Source organism: Drosophila arizonae, chromosome 5, assembly GCF_054131065.1.
Source record: "Drosophila arizonae isolate 15081-1271.41 chromosome 5, UAZ_ARI_1.0, whole genome shotgun sequence".
In the NCBI taxonomy this organism is placed as follows: domain Eukaryota; kingdom Metazoa; phylum Arthropoda; class Insecta; order Diptera; family Drosophilidae; genus Drosophila; species Drosophila arizonae.
Genome location: NC_142925.1, coordinates 3,949,861 through 3,964,815, shown reverse-complemented (window position 1 = coordinate 3,964,815; position 14,955 = coordinate 3,949,861). Strand labels below are relative to the sequence as shown.

Here is a 14,955-nt window from a genome sequence, read left to right as displayed (position 1 = left end):
ATGAAAATAAGAAATAAAAATTTTGTTGATTTGCTAATGAAGAAATATGATAAAAAAAAAAAACGGAAAATAAATTATCAACAAATTAGAAAAGCTAAAACAAATTGAGAATTCGATTAGCATTGTTTGTAGTTAAACAAAAAGTGACAAAAAATTATACATAATATACAACTAAATTGTATTACGGCCTATGTACTTCTATATAGGGCTATATCTCTAACTGTATTATCTCTCTTGTGCAGAGAGAGAGAGAGAGCGAGGAAATCCCCACAAAGCTAAGAAAACAAATACGTACATACTATATAAATTCAATTGTAATTATACAAACCACGAAATGAAATTATAAAATTATATATACATAAATTATACACACTAAAACCAAAAATAACAAATAAATTATATATATACATAAAAATATATGTTGCAATAAATAAAAGAGAAAAAAGAGGAAAATCCCCAAACGGAAGAATGCATAAATTATATTTTAAATGAATTGGTAAACGAAATAACAACCTTTTGTAGATACTAATTATAAAAGTATTAACAAGAAAAAAATTAAATAAAATTAATTTAGAGCTCAAAATAAGGCCCGCAATTGAAACACCAAAAGAAGCATAACAAATTCAACTAAAAATTAATAAATGTTCATTGTTAAAAATGGTTTAAATTGTGTTAAGCCAATGACATCAAACCACACATACACACACACACACCTCACACTAAATGTTTATATATAGCTAAGTCCTTGTTACTCTTCCATGCACCTTTTGCGCTCAAAAAGAAAAAAACAAAAACTAGTAAGCACTAGGCAGTCGGGTGCAATCGACTGCGTAATACTCGTTCACAATAGATATCAATTTATAGTACATCTCGGGTTTCTCTCGTACTAGACGTACGTAACTGAGGATATCAAATGAGTATATGACGTTAAACCAATATACATTCTACCCATTTGCTGAACGAGTATTTAAAAAACTAAGAAATTTACAAATTCCTTAACTTTTTTCTCAAATCTAACTAATGCACATTTCACAAAATTTTTTGTAAATTGGTAAACAAAAAATTCGAGAAAACTAAATAAAGTGCGTTTACTTAATTTATGCGTATACTAATCTAATCTAGCTAATGAACATATTTAAAAGTAAAATGAATCACAAACTTTTTTCAATTAGGGCAACTGCGCGCAAAGCAAAATCAATTCTAGAATGCTGAATACCAGAAAAATATAAAAACATTGACTTTCAAATTAAATATAAAACTAATTAAAAGTAAAAACAAGCAGCAAAGAAAGCTAACTAAAATATAATAAAAACACCAACAAGCAGAACAATTTAAGCGAATTACATTAAAAGAAAAAAGCAAAAAATGCACTCAGGGATTGATTTAAACAAAAACCAAATAAAAAACAGAAGTTGAAAAAGAAGATGGTGAATACCACAGAGAAACCCAAAAATATTTAGATAATACGCTTTTTTGGAAGCACAGCTAATATCGTAAAAACCTTTTTGCAAAAACACACAAATCGGCTGCCTGGCTAGTACCTAAAACTAAATGTAGAAATAGAATTCAAATGAGAGCTATAGCATTTAACTATATATGATATGATATGAGAAAATTAGCAACATGTTTTTTAGGCTCTTTAAAGAAAATCTTTGAACAATTGTAATTGTAAACATCATCAAAAGTTTATGCCAAAAAGATAAAGAAAAGAAAATTACATTTTTGTATTGCTAAATTAAAAGAAACAAAAATGACAAATTTATATTTATATAGTTGGAATGTAAAGCAATTGAATTGCTTCTACTACATGCATACATATAAAGCATATATATATAAACATATATTTTTGTCACCCACACACACAGCCATACACACACTCACCACAGATGCATAACTAGAATCCCAATTATACAACAGAAAGTTATAGATTATATATAGAAAAGAAGAGTTATAGGTAAAATGAAAAGAAAAGAAGCCCACAGAATATAATTTTTGAAAACTAAAAATTACAAAAAGATAATCATATATACATACATATATACGAGATATATATTTGTTATAGCCTAAATGCATTTTCTAAAGCTACCACAAGTGTCATATATGCCAGATATACAAATTAGTAATCCGAACCCCAAGTCCAACTAAATGCCAAGTGTTCCTTCAACAGCAAAAATAATATTCCTAAATGGATTTTAGTTTTTCAATTATTTGTAGATAATTTATAATAATTTAGTAATTCGAAAGCCAACTATTTAATTAGGCAGCGTATGCAAAAAAGACAAAAATAATTAATTTCATTTAATTTAGTAAAACGCATTAATAAAATCTTGTTTAGTCAAAAAGTAATTTGTTGCTAAAAAAAAAAAAAAAAAAAAAAAAGAAAGGAAGAAGGGTAGGAAGATAGAAAAATTTGATTGTACCTTAATTGAAGATTCTGCGATTGAATTTAGTGTAGCATAATATTCTATTTTTAACAAATTCCTTATAGTTATTAATTGTTAAAACAAAATGGAAAAACTTCTATTTAGTGCATAGAACCTACCTTATATATACATATATAAACAAAATGAAAAGTTAATGGCACAAAACATTTAAGAAACAAAATCAACTAAAAAAAAAAAAAAAACAACATTTAGTTAAGTTTTCCAAATATGAAATTTCGAATCCTCCTCCTTTTTCTTTTTGTATATAAAATTTATGTACGAAGTAATTGGTAATTAATAATTAATAATAATATTAATAAAAAGAACATACGCTTTCGTTAAAATTAACCAACTAACCCTCTTTATTGTGTACAATTGCTAATTAACAACTTAATACTAAAAGCGTAGACAAATGCTTAAACACTTAAAATCACTAACAATTGCACCTTAAATAATAGTCCTGAATTTTCTTTTGGGTTACAATATGATTTGGCTATTCAAAAAGCTTTAAGTGTGACCTTGTCCGCGTCTATGTGAAAATCCTCAAAGCCCGAATGTTTTTTGAACGAGTTGGCAGTCCCAAACAGTTGAATCGTGTGTTCAGTTTATAATTAGTTGTTTTGTTTCCGGGTCTTTCAAGTATTTAGCTTTATATTCTTCAAACATGTCCTCCAAAGCTTTAATTACCTTGCCGTGCAATTCGTCGACATAGGCAGGATCGGGTTCATCACTCTGCACCACTTCAATTGGTGCGCCAACTAAACAGCAATGAGGCATCTCGTACATTAGTTTCTATGAGGATCAGGAGTTGCCGTCTACTTACCAACTTGTGTGATGGGTCGACGATAAGGCACAACGCCAAATGGATAGTGGAAGATGTCTCGACCCAAGGGTATCAGCGGCGCTATACCCGTTCGCTTCTTCACGGCAATCTGAAAGTTGCGCAGTTTCGAGTTGGGCGGATTGGCCACCTGCTGGAAGATGTCAACTTCGCCAAATGAAAAGCTGGGAACAATTGCAGAACTGTTCACAAGAGACAAAGAGAGAGGATAGTTGAATGTAATGGAAGCGTTATACAGTTAGCTTTTCTCTCGTTGCCTGTCTACTTACCCTGTTCGCACGGCCATCTTCACAAAGCCCTTGCGCTTTCTGAGCGTTAGAATATATTCACCAGGATTTGAGTCGAGCGCCTCCTGTGCCCCGCCTACCAAAATAGCTACCGCATTGGAGGTGAAGCCATCGCGATTATCGGGATGCTGCGGATCATTCGACTTGTTGAGGTAGTACATCAGCGACTCCTTCGACACAGAGATTAGACCCCACCAGCGTATAAAATGGCGCAAGAAAGGTGTGAAGAAATGTTGATCAAGCGTAGCAACCTTTGGGCGCACCTGAGGGAACAGTTTGAACCATACGCCAATATCGAAAGCCATATTCATACAAATGCCGGTGCTGCAAGTAAGTCATATAATCATTTATAAAAAAAATTATTGATAAGATATCTTAATGCAAGTAGTTACCCAAGTATGCCGTGTGGAAAGCTAGCTATTATGTAGTTTTTATTGGGCGGCAGCTCAGCGGTCTTGATCAATTGAACGGGAAAGTATCTACGGTATATGCGACCTATCGCATTGTCTCGCATTAGCATGCAGCTGGAAGCAATCATGAAAATTAGCCAAAAATCTATTATTCGAGCCTTAGACATACCCATTGCCATCGATGGGGGCAACATTCAGTTTGTGCCGCAGATAGATAATGGTCCAATAGACGAGCAACAGAGCGCGTGACAAATTGCTACCAAAGATCTGCAAAAGAATGAACATTATACATGTTATATATAATATAATATAAGTATATAAGAATTCACAGAGTATGACCTTTTTTCTCTCTTCTAATCCTCTGTTGCAACTCCCACCCCAAATTTAAAATTTGCTCACGATTCTAATTAGCATGAGAGCTAGAGCGAGAAGGCTGCTCGCTCTCTGAAACGTTTTTGCAAACTCTCAGCAGCGCTCTCTGTCTTCAAAATGAATGTAAGAGTATGTGTGCACTCACGCATGCAAATTCCTTCAGCATATTCCATGCTTATATAAAATCTTGATTTTGTAATAGCTTATATTTGGAAAGGGTATTAGAGTGTTGACATGCTTCAAGATAACTTTATCAACGCACACACACACACACACACACAGTGGGTTGTTAATGTATTTTGCCCCCGAAATATTTATCGATAGTTTATCCTGCCAAGCCAACTTAAAGTCGCTTTAATGTACTTATACTGTACTGTTTGTACTTACCAATAGTAGAATTATGGCATAATAGGAATTCAAAGGCAATGTAAAAAAGAATGACGTATAAATGGCCATGACCAAGAGTTCTTGGCATCTATTTCCGGCTGCCTTAATGGTCGCCGAATCGATCTTCATGTTGAACTCTGGATGTGACTGGTAGCAAGGAGGAAAGCAGAGAAAGTAGAGCAGAGCAGAGCAGAGGGCAGACACGCCTCAGTTGACTTGCCATCAACGACTGAACTGTCGCACAAATGTCGAATGCGTTCTTATCCTTATCGGTAGCTGGGCAGAGAGACCATCGGACAGCGGCGTTAACACTTTAAGAACGCATTTTAGTGATAATTATTTAGCGATAAGTTTCGGCTGGCATTGATAAAGTGCCCCCTGCACTAAAATACTTTTTCTATTATCTAAAATATTTTCAAAACCATTTTACAATTGTAAACACTTTTCGGAACAAATGACGATAAGCCGGTCTTTATCAATACAAACTGGATAGGTAAAGTTAAAAAATAATAAAATATAGTTAATTGGCGTGGGTTAAAAGTCCTATGTATATATGTATGTGCATAAACTGCGACGTTGTTGGTTGTTATATCATATTTATATGTTGCTATAGGCATAAGAAAGTAAATTATTTATTTGTCACATGTGGGTATGTCTGTATACTCCATTCGGTCTTGACCTTTAGAATGAATTCACTTTCAGAACAATGGACTCACACACACCTACATAGATACATATAGAATATGAGTGTAAAATTGAGTTGTGGATTTGTCAACGGTCTCTGATAAGAAACTTAACAAATAGTTTCAACAATTGTTTGTCTGCTAATAGGCTGGTTCTCAATGCTTATCAATATGTGTGAATGGAATCGCGGTTGTAGCACGCATTTGCTTACTCATGCTTAAGCATGATGTAAATGAAGAGTAAACTAGTTTTTTGTATTACGTGCGATCCGTTCTATATAATGGTTTTGTCTACTTGCGCACTTGCTTTAGTTTGTAATTAAACTGGATAGATGCGATTCTCGAGCAAAAATTAATTTCAATCATAACAATGAATGCAGTGTAGATTGCTGACTCACAGTTTTTAATTTGTGCACAAATAAAGTGCAATACATTAAACAATTCTTAATGTTTATTGCTTCAGGAACTCGAAAAAACATATTTTTTCAATTAGTGCACACAATTTAGAATAGAGCTAGAGTTGACCTGTTTCGGCCTTAGTTGTTCTTTGCACTCACAAAAAGAAACTAATGGAAATTTACTTTTCTACACGTTTTGCTTAAATACACATTTATATCCCCCTTTTGAGTTTCACTTTTTATGGTTTAAAAAAGTTGCGGCTTTAACGATCCGTCCACAATTGTGACTTAGGCACTGAAAACATTCAAATTCTGATTTGTATTTGGCCACACTTTTGTTTTCAAACTCTTGCGCTTTTAAGCAATAAACACAACTCTATATTCCACTTGTATAGCATTTTTTGTACAACAACAACCAAAAACAGAGTGAAGTAATTTACATATATACGGATATGTAATATAGTTTTCGTGCATTCGTTATTGGTTTTAAATAACTTCCTGTTCGGCCAGCGACAAGTGTGACCTAATCTTTATACCTTACAAATGACTAAGTATTGATTTTTCAAACGTGCACACTATTGTTTACATGCGCTGTTGCGCCTTGCACACATGAGCTACAGTGGTGGCAAATATAAAATACAGGTATACAGGTGTGTAAATATCGCTCATCTCAATTGTGTACACACATTTGTTGCGCCTGGAGTGAAAATAAACAAAAAACTAACAAAAATAAAATAAAAAATCAATAAAACATGGCCACGGAGGAGCATCAACGCTTGGCCAACATTGTGAAGAACTGTCACGAGAACTTACGACAGCTCACTAAATTGTATGGAGCCGAGCGTGCTTGGAAGGAGCACACAGCACCCCACAATGCTGAAAAGCTGGCTGAGTATGCAGATGCAATGCAGCAGCTCGCTGGCATATGGGAATCGAATGCCAGTAAGACGGAGCTGCAAGCACGTAGTCGCATCAAGTGGGCCATCGACTATATAATCAAGTACTTTTACACGGAAGGCATCTATCTGCAAAAGCGACAGCGGGAGCAGCGCCTGCTCGCCTCCTACAATGAACTGGCGGATTCTGAATGTGCGTACATGGATGAGCCACCGGACAGTGTGCGAGTACTGGATGTGGGCAGTTGCTTCAATCCGTTTGGCAATACACCACACCTGGAGGTGACAGCCATCGATCTCTGTCCTGCACCTGGAGCTCAGGTGCTCCAAGGTGACTTTCTCACAGTGGGCGTGGACGCCAGTTTGAAGCAACCGGAGATTGTCGATCAGACCGTAAAAAGCTTACCTGCTGGCTACTATCATTGTGTCATCTTCAGCCTCCTGCTGGAGTACATTCCCAGCGCAGAACAGCGCTTGGTTTGCTGCCAGAAGGCATACGAGCTGCTGGGACCAGAGGGAATTCTAGTCATTATTACTCCCGACTCCCAGCATGTGGGCAAGAATGCCAGTATCATGAAGAACTGGCGATTCGCTCTGGCCAAGCTGGGCCTGCTGCGCGTCCGCTTCGAGAAACTGCCTCACATTACGTGCATGGTCTTTCGACGAGCCATTAGCCAGCATTTGTCGCAGCACTGGGCGAGCGTGCACCGGGAGGAGGGCATCTGCGAGACGATTCGCATTCCACAGGACGATCATTAAATAGCCCTAGCCATAATCACCTATCTGTAATCCATAAATGTGTACTTGTGTCTGCATTATATTTATGAGTTCCTTCTTCGTTCTTAACTATTTCTAAATATGACATAAATAGTTACTTAAATACTATTACTATTGTTGCAGTTGTTTGTTTCCTGCTTCTGGGTGGCAGCAGTGGTGGACTCGGCGGTTTGACGCTTCTTCATGGCCGTTGTGGCGACCACTGCCTGTTGCATTATGTTCGGTGGCAGCGGCTTCTTGCGATCCGCCTCCCACTCGGCGCGATGCAAGCGCTGGCGATGCTTGTACATGTTGGCATTTGAGAAGAACGTCTGCGGGCAGTTCGGACAGGTGTACAGCACCTCACCTGTATGCGTAGACGTGTGCTCCTGCAAAGATATAGATAGGCACGATAGAGACTCACTGATCTTTCTTTAAGTCGACTGCTTCACTTACTCGAAGATCCTGGGGCCTCTTGAACGCCTTCTCGCACATGGTACATCGAAACTTTCGCTCGCACTGATGATTGTGGTATATATGGCGTTTGAGTGCTCGCGAATTTGTGGACTTCTTGTCACAGATGTGGCATCGATGCTCACCACCTGGCGGCTCATGCACCGTGCTCATGTGTTGCTTGAGACCTGACATGTGGCGCAGCCAAGTGCCGCATATCTCGCATTGCACGGGATCGGGCTTTGGTCGTGGCTTATCGGAATGCTCCAGTTCATGGTGTTTCTTAAGATTCGCCTGGGAGCGCAACGTCTTGCCGCACTTGTCGCAAATGATGGCAGTTTCCGGATCATGCATATAGCGCAAATGTTCCTTCAGCTTGCGCTCTGTGGGCACTCTGCAAAGCGATAAAAAGGAACAAGGCATTTAGCATTACGTATAAACCCTAGGTCAAAGCTAACTAACTTCTTGTTGCACTCTGGGCAGGTGTATTTGAAATCCGACTTGGGCACATGCTTGGACACATTGTGATACTCCACAGCAGCCTTTGTGGTGAAGCATTTGGGACACTTATCACATTGATACATGCGTTTATCCTTCGTATCCGCTTGCGGATTCTGATGCGTTTGCTCGTGCGTCTCGAGACTTTTGGAATCTTGGAAAATGCGACCGCACTGCGTGCACATAAAGTGCTCGGGATTCTTGTGGACCAGCACATGCTCGGCCAGTGCGCGACGCATGTGAAACTTGCGACCGCAGCAGGCGATGAAGCCACTCTCCATGTTGTGGGACATGCGCTGATGGCGCCGCATGTCTCCGAAGTTGGGCACTAGTAGATTGCAAACATGGCACGGCAGCTTCTTGAAGAAATCTATGATGATCTTATCGAACTCGTTTTGTTGCTCTTTCCGTTTCTCGATCTCCTCGCGGCTCATTCGCACAGGCGGAATCAGAGGCTTGGGACGTTTTCGATACTTCTTCGGCTTGACTACAACACGCTTGGGTATCTCTGCATAGCGCTCCTCTGGCTCCATGTCCGGCAAACTGTTGTCTGAGTCGCTGTCGCTGGGTTCGCTCGAGCTGGCGCTGTCCTCAGTGCCCAGCACTGCCTCCGCAGGTAGAAACTCCATGTCATTATCATTATCGGAATCGTGCTCGTTTTTCATGCAGCTGGGCGGGGATATTGGCGGCGTTTTGGCACGTAGGCCGCGACGTGTGCTGCGACGCAATTGCTGTCCTCTTACTCCCTTCGCTGCAGATGGTTTTAAATCTAGAAACTCAGCTAAAGGTATATCGCCATCTGAATCACTGTTGACCGTTGGCTGTTCTTTTTTAATGCGTCGCCTTGCACTCGCTGGATGCTCAGCACTCGGTCTCTTTGTAGCAGCGCTCTTCTGCTCCAGCAACTGCTCTTCGAGCACTTCTAGCTTGGGTAGCGGTTCGAGTTCGTTCACCTCCACCTTGACATCGCCCGTGGCAAAGAAATCCTCAGCCAGCGCATCCAGCTCACCGCCAAATGCCAATGGATTTGCTGCTTCCGATTCGTCACAGAACTCGATCTGCACATTCTTCACGTCGCTGCGTCTCTCCTGATGGGCATTGTAGACTCGCTGATAGAATTCATTGAAGCTGCTCACGCACTCCCAGCACTGGCGACATATTTGCTCGTGCTCACCAGTTGCGCTGCTCAGCTGCAAATAGTTTGCAAATGAAAAAGGAAAAGTGATAAAAAAAAGTAAGATATTCGCGCCTTTACCTCAAGCCAAAAGTGTTTGTTTATTGTTTTGCAAATGTTGAGCCGCAAACCAAGTTCGGAGAATATTTGATAGGATTCATCATTGTTGCAGCAGCGAAAACAAAGCACACACGCTGCCATGTCCTTAATCTACTGTTACTTGAATTAATGGAATTGCCTAAGCAGCCGTCATTTATTATTGCAAAATGAAACTTGATTGAAATAAAAAAAATAAATAAAACAATCTGTTTGCAATTTGTTGACAGTCCACAGAAATATGGAGGTCGGCTGATAAGCTGTTATCGATTAGTTAAGCAGTGTATGCACACTTGATATATATACTGATTATTAAGCGACGGTCACACTGTTTGCAATTCAAATGCCTATACGATAAACAGCAGTCAGTACATTTCCAACGGTCGAGCGGTACGGTTGCAGTCTATGCTATTTGATTGTCGGTAAACAATTCGAAAACAAAGAAGACTTTCTAGTGCGAAAGAATACGCAGCAAACAAATATGTAAACAAAGAGATAACAAAGATACTACTTAAAGTCAGCTAAAAAAATTATACAGAAAAAATAGCATAATTTTGAAATTGCCTTGGCAACTGAATGACTACGTAAATATATGTAATTGAATAGTTTGCTTTTTGTGTTATTTTGGTTTGTTTGTATACTGTCGCTCTTTTCTGTTTGTCTGTCTGCAAAATTTAACACTCGACTCACTGCCAATTTTCATTGCCTGCTAATGGCTAAAATAACTTGTTAGTTATTACAAAATTTGCCTGGAAGTGTGTTATGAAAGATATGAACTGAGTATACTTCCTTTATTTTGTCTATGGAATGCTCGCTATTCATATTTCCTTTTTTTCCCCCACTGCTGCTGTTACAGTTGACTTGAACTTGAGCCAATTTAATTGTTTAATAACAGCTGGTTTGCAAAAACATTTGATCATCAATTTCATGACACATGCAACAATTGACTTCCTTTATTGGACCTTTTACTTTTGTTTATGAATGAATGAACGAATGAATGCGCAACATTCACCTGTTCGAGCAGCGGCTACCACCCAACTAGTTGCAGTTGCAGTTGCTGCCACTGCTGTGGCATGCCACATTTATTTGCCACTTACAATGGAGCTCTGTGTGTGTGGCAGCCAGCCCGTTTTGTTTTCGCATCGCTTAGCCTGCTGTAGTCTGGTTTTTAGCTCAATACCCTGCATTTATTGGTGAAATGGGTAAGCAGGGTAGATTGTTTATGGTAACATATATGCTGCAGGTAGAACAGGACGTGAGTCACATTACACATATGAAGGAAAAGAAAAGAGAAGAAGAGAATACTAGAGTGAAGAAGACAACGGGAGACAGAAGAACAAGAAGGAAATAGGAATTTAAGAGAATTACACGAGAATATCAGATGAGAAGCCACGTTAGGGAAAGTAAAGGGAAGATATAAGAAAATTGAGAAGGGAAAAAATCAAGAGAAGATGAAAAATAATAGTAATGGTTGTGTGATACCCTGACCAGGGTATTAACGAGTCGGGCACTGCCGACTAAAGTACTCTTATTTGTTTTTTCTCCAATTTTCTTTTACGTAACATTTAGCCAAGGCACGAGCCAACCTAGTTAAAGTATATATATACGTATATATACTTTTTTGGTTTATTTGAAAGAGCATTTCATTTTCACTGTTTACCAATTTGTTGCACTGCACAAAGTCAGGCTCGAGTCGAGCACGTTTTTATTATCGCACATTTCTACTACGGAATATTAATAGGTCCATCGACCAGCAACAATAAAACAATAACAAAAAAAGGAAATGAAAACTATGCTTCAGCGTTCATTGGCCAACTGACATCCAAAAAAAAAAAAAAAAAAAAAAACTCAGAAGCTCCACTGTGCATAATCAAGTGAATCGTCAAATAAATTGAAAAATTACGAATTAAACATTCTATGCAGAACAATCATAGCTGAGAAACTGTGTCAATCTGTGCCCTAAATATACATATATCTATTGCAAATATGTATCAAATGAAGTTTTGCACAATTTTGCGTATTTCGCTATTGTCAAGCGTTTTATTGTTATCCATGTTTGTGGCAGAGACAAAGGCGTATGGATTTGGACGTTGCCCGAAGTATCCATCCATGCCAAAGTTCAATATGAGTCGAGTAAGTTACCCTCTCCTATAACAAACAAATAAGCATTAAAACAAATATATACAAATGTGTATACAGTAAAATCTCCATTTACGGTTTGCTCAGTCACAACTATTAAAATAAATTAAGTATATTTGAATATGAATAAGCTAGAAAATTGTGAGGCTGTCAGCTCATATCTTTCATTCCATGATTGAAACTTCCTATTTCAACTGAGGCTCTCTAAACTTTAGATTAAAATTTTAGAACAGTTCGCTACAATATATATATTTTTAGATTGTGAAGATAGAGTTCTAATTTTAGCGATCTTTCGCTCAACTCTCATTAGCATCGGAGAACTCCACCTGGCACGCGTTCGCCCATTAGCAGATTTCACTGTATGTTTGACGCATTTGCCAAATAATAACAAGTTCCAAAACAAAAAGTTGTAAAATTTTCCATATTTACCACCAGGCGCTGCTTGTTTTTTTTCTGTTTGCTTTGTTTCTTTAAGATTGTGCATAAAGTTGAACTTGAACCAATTTTTAGAGTCTGCAACAATGTAAAAGTGCAAACCAGTTTACAGCCAGGCAGTCATAAAAGCTTAACAAATTTTATAAGCAGATCCATATAAAGATATATAAACATGTGTATATATATATTTATTTATATGTCTACACAAATTTGTTTATACCTATATTTATTTAACCAACAAACAATTCAATTAACGTATTCAAGAAGCCACTTTAACGGCCCAAGGACAGCAACAATGAGACCAAAGATCAAAGAGATCTTTGCTACTGCTGCTGCTGTTGCTGCTAATGTTGCTCTTGCTGCTATTGTTGCTGTTGTTGTTTTTAGTTGAAAAAACTAGAAAATTACTGGAATCAATTTAGCTGGCCAATTACATTAATCATACGCCGAGTGTAGCGAGGGAGACATTTAGTTGACCGCCTTGAGAGCACTTAAAGTTCCATTCGCGCGCTGTGAAAACTCAACAAATTACCATATCCACTATCCATAATAAACTAGTGAGAGTTAACAAAGCGAACAAAGGCGAAAGAAACACAGCTGCTAAGAGATGAGCGTAAAACAGAAAAGAGCTGAAAACAATTTATATACAATATATTATATAGCTAAAGCAACTGAAGTCTGAAGAAAGACAGCATAGAGACAGCTAAACAAATGCTAATTGAATTATATTTAAGTTTCTTTCATGATAAATTTAAAAGCTACTTGTAAGTGGAAGAACTAGATTGCTTACACAATATATAAGTGAAAGGAGGAGCATGATGTAGCCCTTTGTTATACCGTTTCTACTTTCCAAACTTCCCTTCGTGCTATCTCGTGCATGTTTCGTGTCACGTAATCAGCTCAGCAGCTTCCGTTGCATTCGACTCTCTACTGTGCCCTCTAATTGGATGATAAAAGTCTTCGTTGCCTCCAATTGAGCAGTTGATAAGCTCGCTTTGACATGATTCGCCTTAAGAGGGGGGCAAAGACCTCGAGCTTAAGAATAATTATGCAGTGGCGGCCTTTATGACTGGCAGCTCTAGCAGTTGGCAGTCGGCAGTAGCCAGCAGCCGGAGGCTATCAGCAGCATCAGCTACTGGGCAATATTTGAGAGCAGCAGTGAAACCAGTTTACCAAAAAAAAAAAAAAAAAAAAATCGAAAAAAATAAAATAAATAAAAAATACTTGAAATGTTTATGTTTTACGCAGCGACTGAAGGCAGCTATTTATTTCATTTTATTTTTGAATCTGTTTTTTCTTTATTTACTTTTTTTCTGCTTAATAGTAACCCAGTTAAATGCTTACTCATCGGCGTATAAAGAGAAACGCAGCTTGTAATTCTTATTGAAGCTATATAATTATGTTTGACTGTTGATCTATTATATATTTATAGTTGTCTGGTTGTTAGATATCTATCTGTCCTATTACAGTTATTTTTAAATCTATTTTGATTTTGATTTTCATTTCTATTTCTTACAGGTACTGGGTCACTGGTACGAGGTGGAGCGTTCGTTCTACTTGCCAGAAATTGCCTCCGGCTGCACCACATTTGAATTCCAGCCTTATAGTAAAGCGGAGCTGTCCAAGTTTAATAATTTCAAAGTGGAGGTGGCCATTAAAACTGTCAATCGCATGTAAGTAAGAGCAGAGTCAGCGGATTAGGGAAACATAGTGGGCGAGAGAAACATAGTGTCAGAGAGTGGGAGCATGAGGAAGCTGTAGATATGGGAAGATAGATATAATAACGAAATAGGGAGAAAATGTGAACGATACAGTTATATAGATATAGATAGATAAAGATATATAGAGAGAGAAAGTTTAAGAAAGAGTACACTAAAAAGAATATTTTTTGAGTCTTTGTAAATTTTTTATTTTTTTTTTTAGCACTGGCAATCCAAATGTTAATCTGGGCTACGCCACGCCAGAGAACAGCAAATCTTCAATAATGGACTTTAAGGTGAGTCTAGCAAATATTCGCATTCATGTATCATATTTGAGCAATCATTAGTGCTGTCAGCTATATAAATATTGAAAACGAAGCACAGATGAAGTCAAGAATAAGAAATGAAAATACAGAGAAGTAGAGGGTTTAAGAATGCAGAAAAACAGCGAAGGAAGGAAGACAGGATTTAGATCGTAAATTGGCAGCATTGTTCAGGGAATTTATAATCATGACCATTATCATCATCTTCATCTAAATAGCTCAGCATCTCACTAACAATTCTATACAAACAATCGTAGTTCAACACACGTTTTCCGGAGGTGATAGCCCGTCTGCTGCCTGGGTCCGGGAAATACCAGGTGCTCTACACGGACTACAATAACTATGCTATCCTGTGGTCATGCGGAAGCATTGGATCGCTTGGCTATGCGGATCAGATCTGGATACTGGGACGTGAAACAGATTTTGTGGTGGAGATACGGGAGAAGATCTATGATGTGCTCAAGCGACTGTCCCTGGATCCGGATAGGCTGGTTCTCAGCAAGAACACCAACTGCCCCAAAATCAACTGAAACTAAGCCTACATATATACAAACTGATTTTTAAGTATAATATTGAATCTATTTAGGTCTCTGTGATATCGCAAAGTCGAGCTACGTTTCTTTGTTTTGCGAAACAAATATATATAAATATATATACTATGAATGCATATGTGAAATGTGATAT

The 14,955-nt window shown here is 37.9% G+C and overlaps 4 protein-coding genes across 9 annotated transcripts; 2 read left to right on the top strand and 2 right to left on the bottom strand.

Moving 5' to 3' along the window:
- Positions 1-2,756: 2,756 nt before the first annotated feature.
- On the bottom strand, positions 2,757-6,318 carry LOC108615548 (2-acylglycerol O-acyltransferase 2). Of its 4 annotated transcripts, none has more exons than XM_089471869.1 (7): positions 6,242-6,318; positions 4,721-5,205; positions 4,131-4,228; positions 3,944-4,075; positions 3,534-3,875; positions 3,247-3,446; positions 2,757-3,181 (listed from the first exon to the last, which is right to left on the bottom strand). In XM_089471869.1, the coding sequence occupies exons 2-7, from the start codon at positions 4,847-4,849 to the stop codon at positions 3,024-3,026; spliced, it is 1,059 nt and encodes a 352-aa protein (XP_089327995.1). In that variant the 5' UTR covers positions 4,850-5,205; positions 6,242-6,318; the 3' UTR covers positions 2,757-3,023. The 4 variants fall into 4 exon arrangements, with proteins under 4 accessions (XP_089327995.1, XP_089327996.1, XP_017865593.1 ...); XM_089471870.1 differs by having other exon boundaries at positions 4,721-5,031; positions 6,242-6,312; XM_018010104.2 differs by lacking the exon at positions 6,242-6,318 and adding an exon at positions 5,802-5,957 and having other exon boundaries at positions 4,721-5,031.
- On the top strand, positions 3,748-14,938 carry GLaz (Glial Lazarillo). 3 transcript variants are annotated; one of them, XM_089471872.1, is made up of 4 exons: positions 3,748-3,881; positions 13,767-13,921; positions 14,172-14,244; positions 14,529-14,938. In XM_089471872.1, the coding sequence occupies exons 1-4, from the start codon at positions 3,867-3,869 to the stop codon at positions 14,799-14,801; spliced, it is 516 nt and encodes a 171-aa protein (XP_089327998.1). In that variant the 5' UTR covers positions 3,748-3,866; the 3' UTR covers positions 14,802-14,938. The 3 variants fall into 3 exon arrangements, with proteins under 3 accessions (XP_089327998.1, XP_017865596.1, XP_089327997.1); XM_018010107.2 differs by lacking the exon at positions 3,748-3,881 and adding an exon at positions 11,244-11,807; XM_089471871.1 differs by lacking the exon at positions 3,748-3,881 and adding an exon at positions 13,236-13,505.
- Samtor (S-adenosylmethionine sensor upstream of TORC1) lies at positions 6,425-7,582 on the top strand. Its single transcript, XM_018010106.2, has one exon. The coding sequence runs from the start codon at positions 6,554-6,556 to the stop codon at positions 7,454-7,456; it is 903 nt and encodes a 300-aa protein (XP_017865595.1). The 5' UTR covers positions 6,425-6,553; the 3' UTR covers positions 7,457-7,582.
- On the bottom strand, positions 7,499-9,801 carry LOC108615544 (uncharacterized). Its single transcript, XM_018010097.2, has 4 exons — positions 9,660-9,801; positions 8,369-9,594; positions 7,910-8,300; positions 7,499-7,842 (listed from the first exon to the last, which is right to left on the bottom strand). Exons 1-4 carry the CDS (start codon positions 9,777-9,779, stop codon positions 7,573-7,575), a joined length of 2,007 nt encoding a protein of 668 aa, XP_017865586.1. The 5' UTR covers positions 9,780-9,801; the 3' UTR covers positions 7,499-7,572.
- Positions 14,939-14,955: the final 17 nt, after the last annotated feature.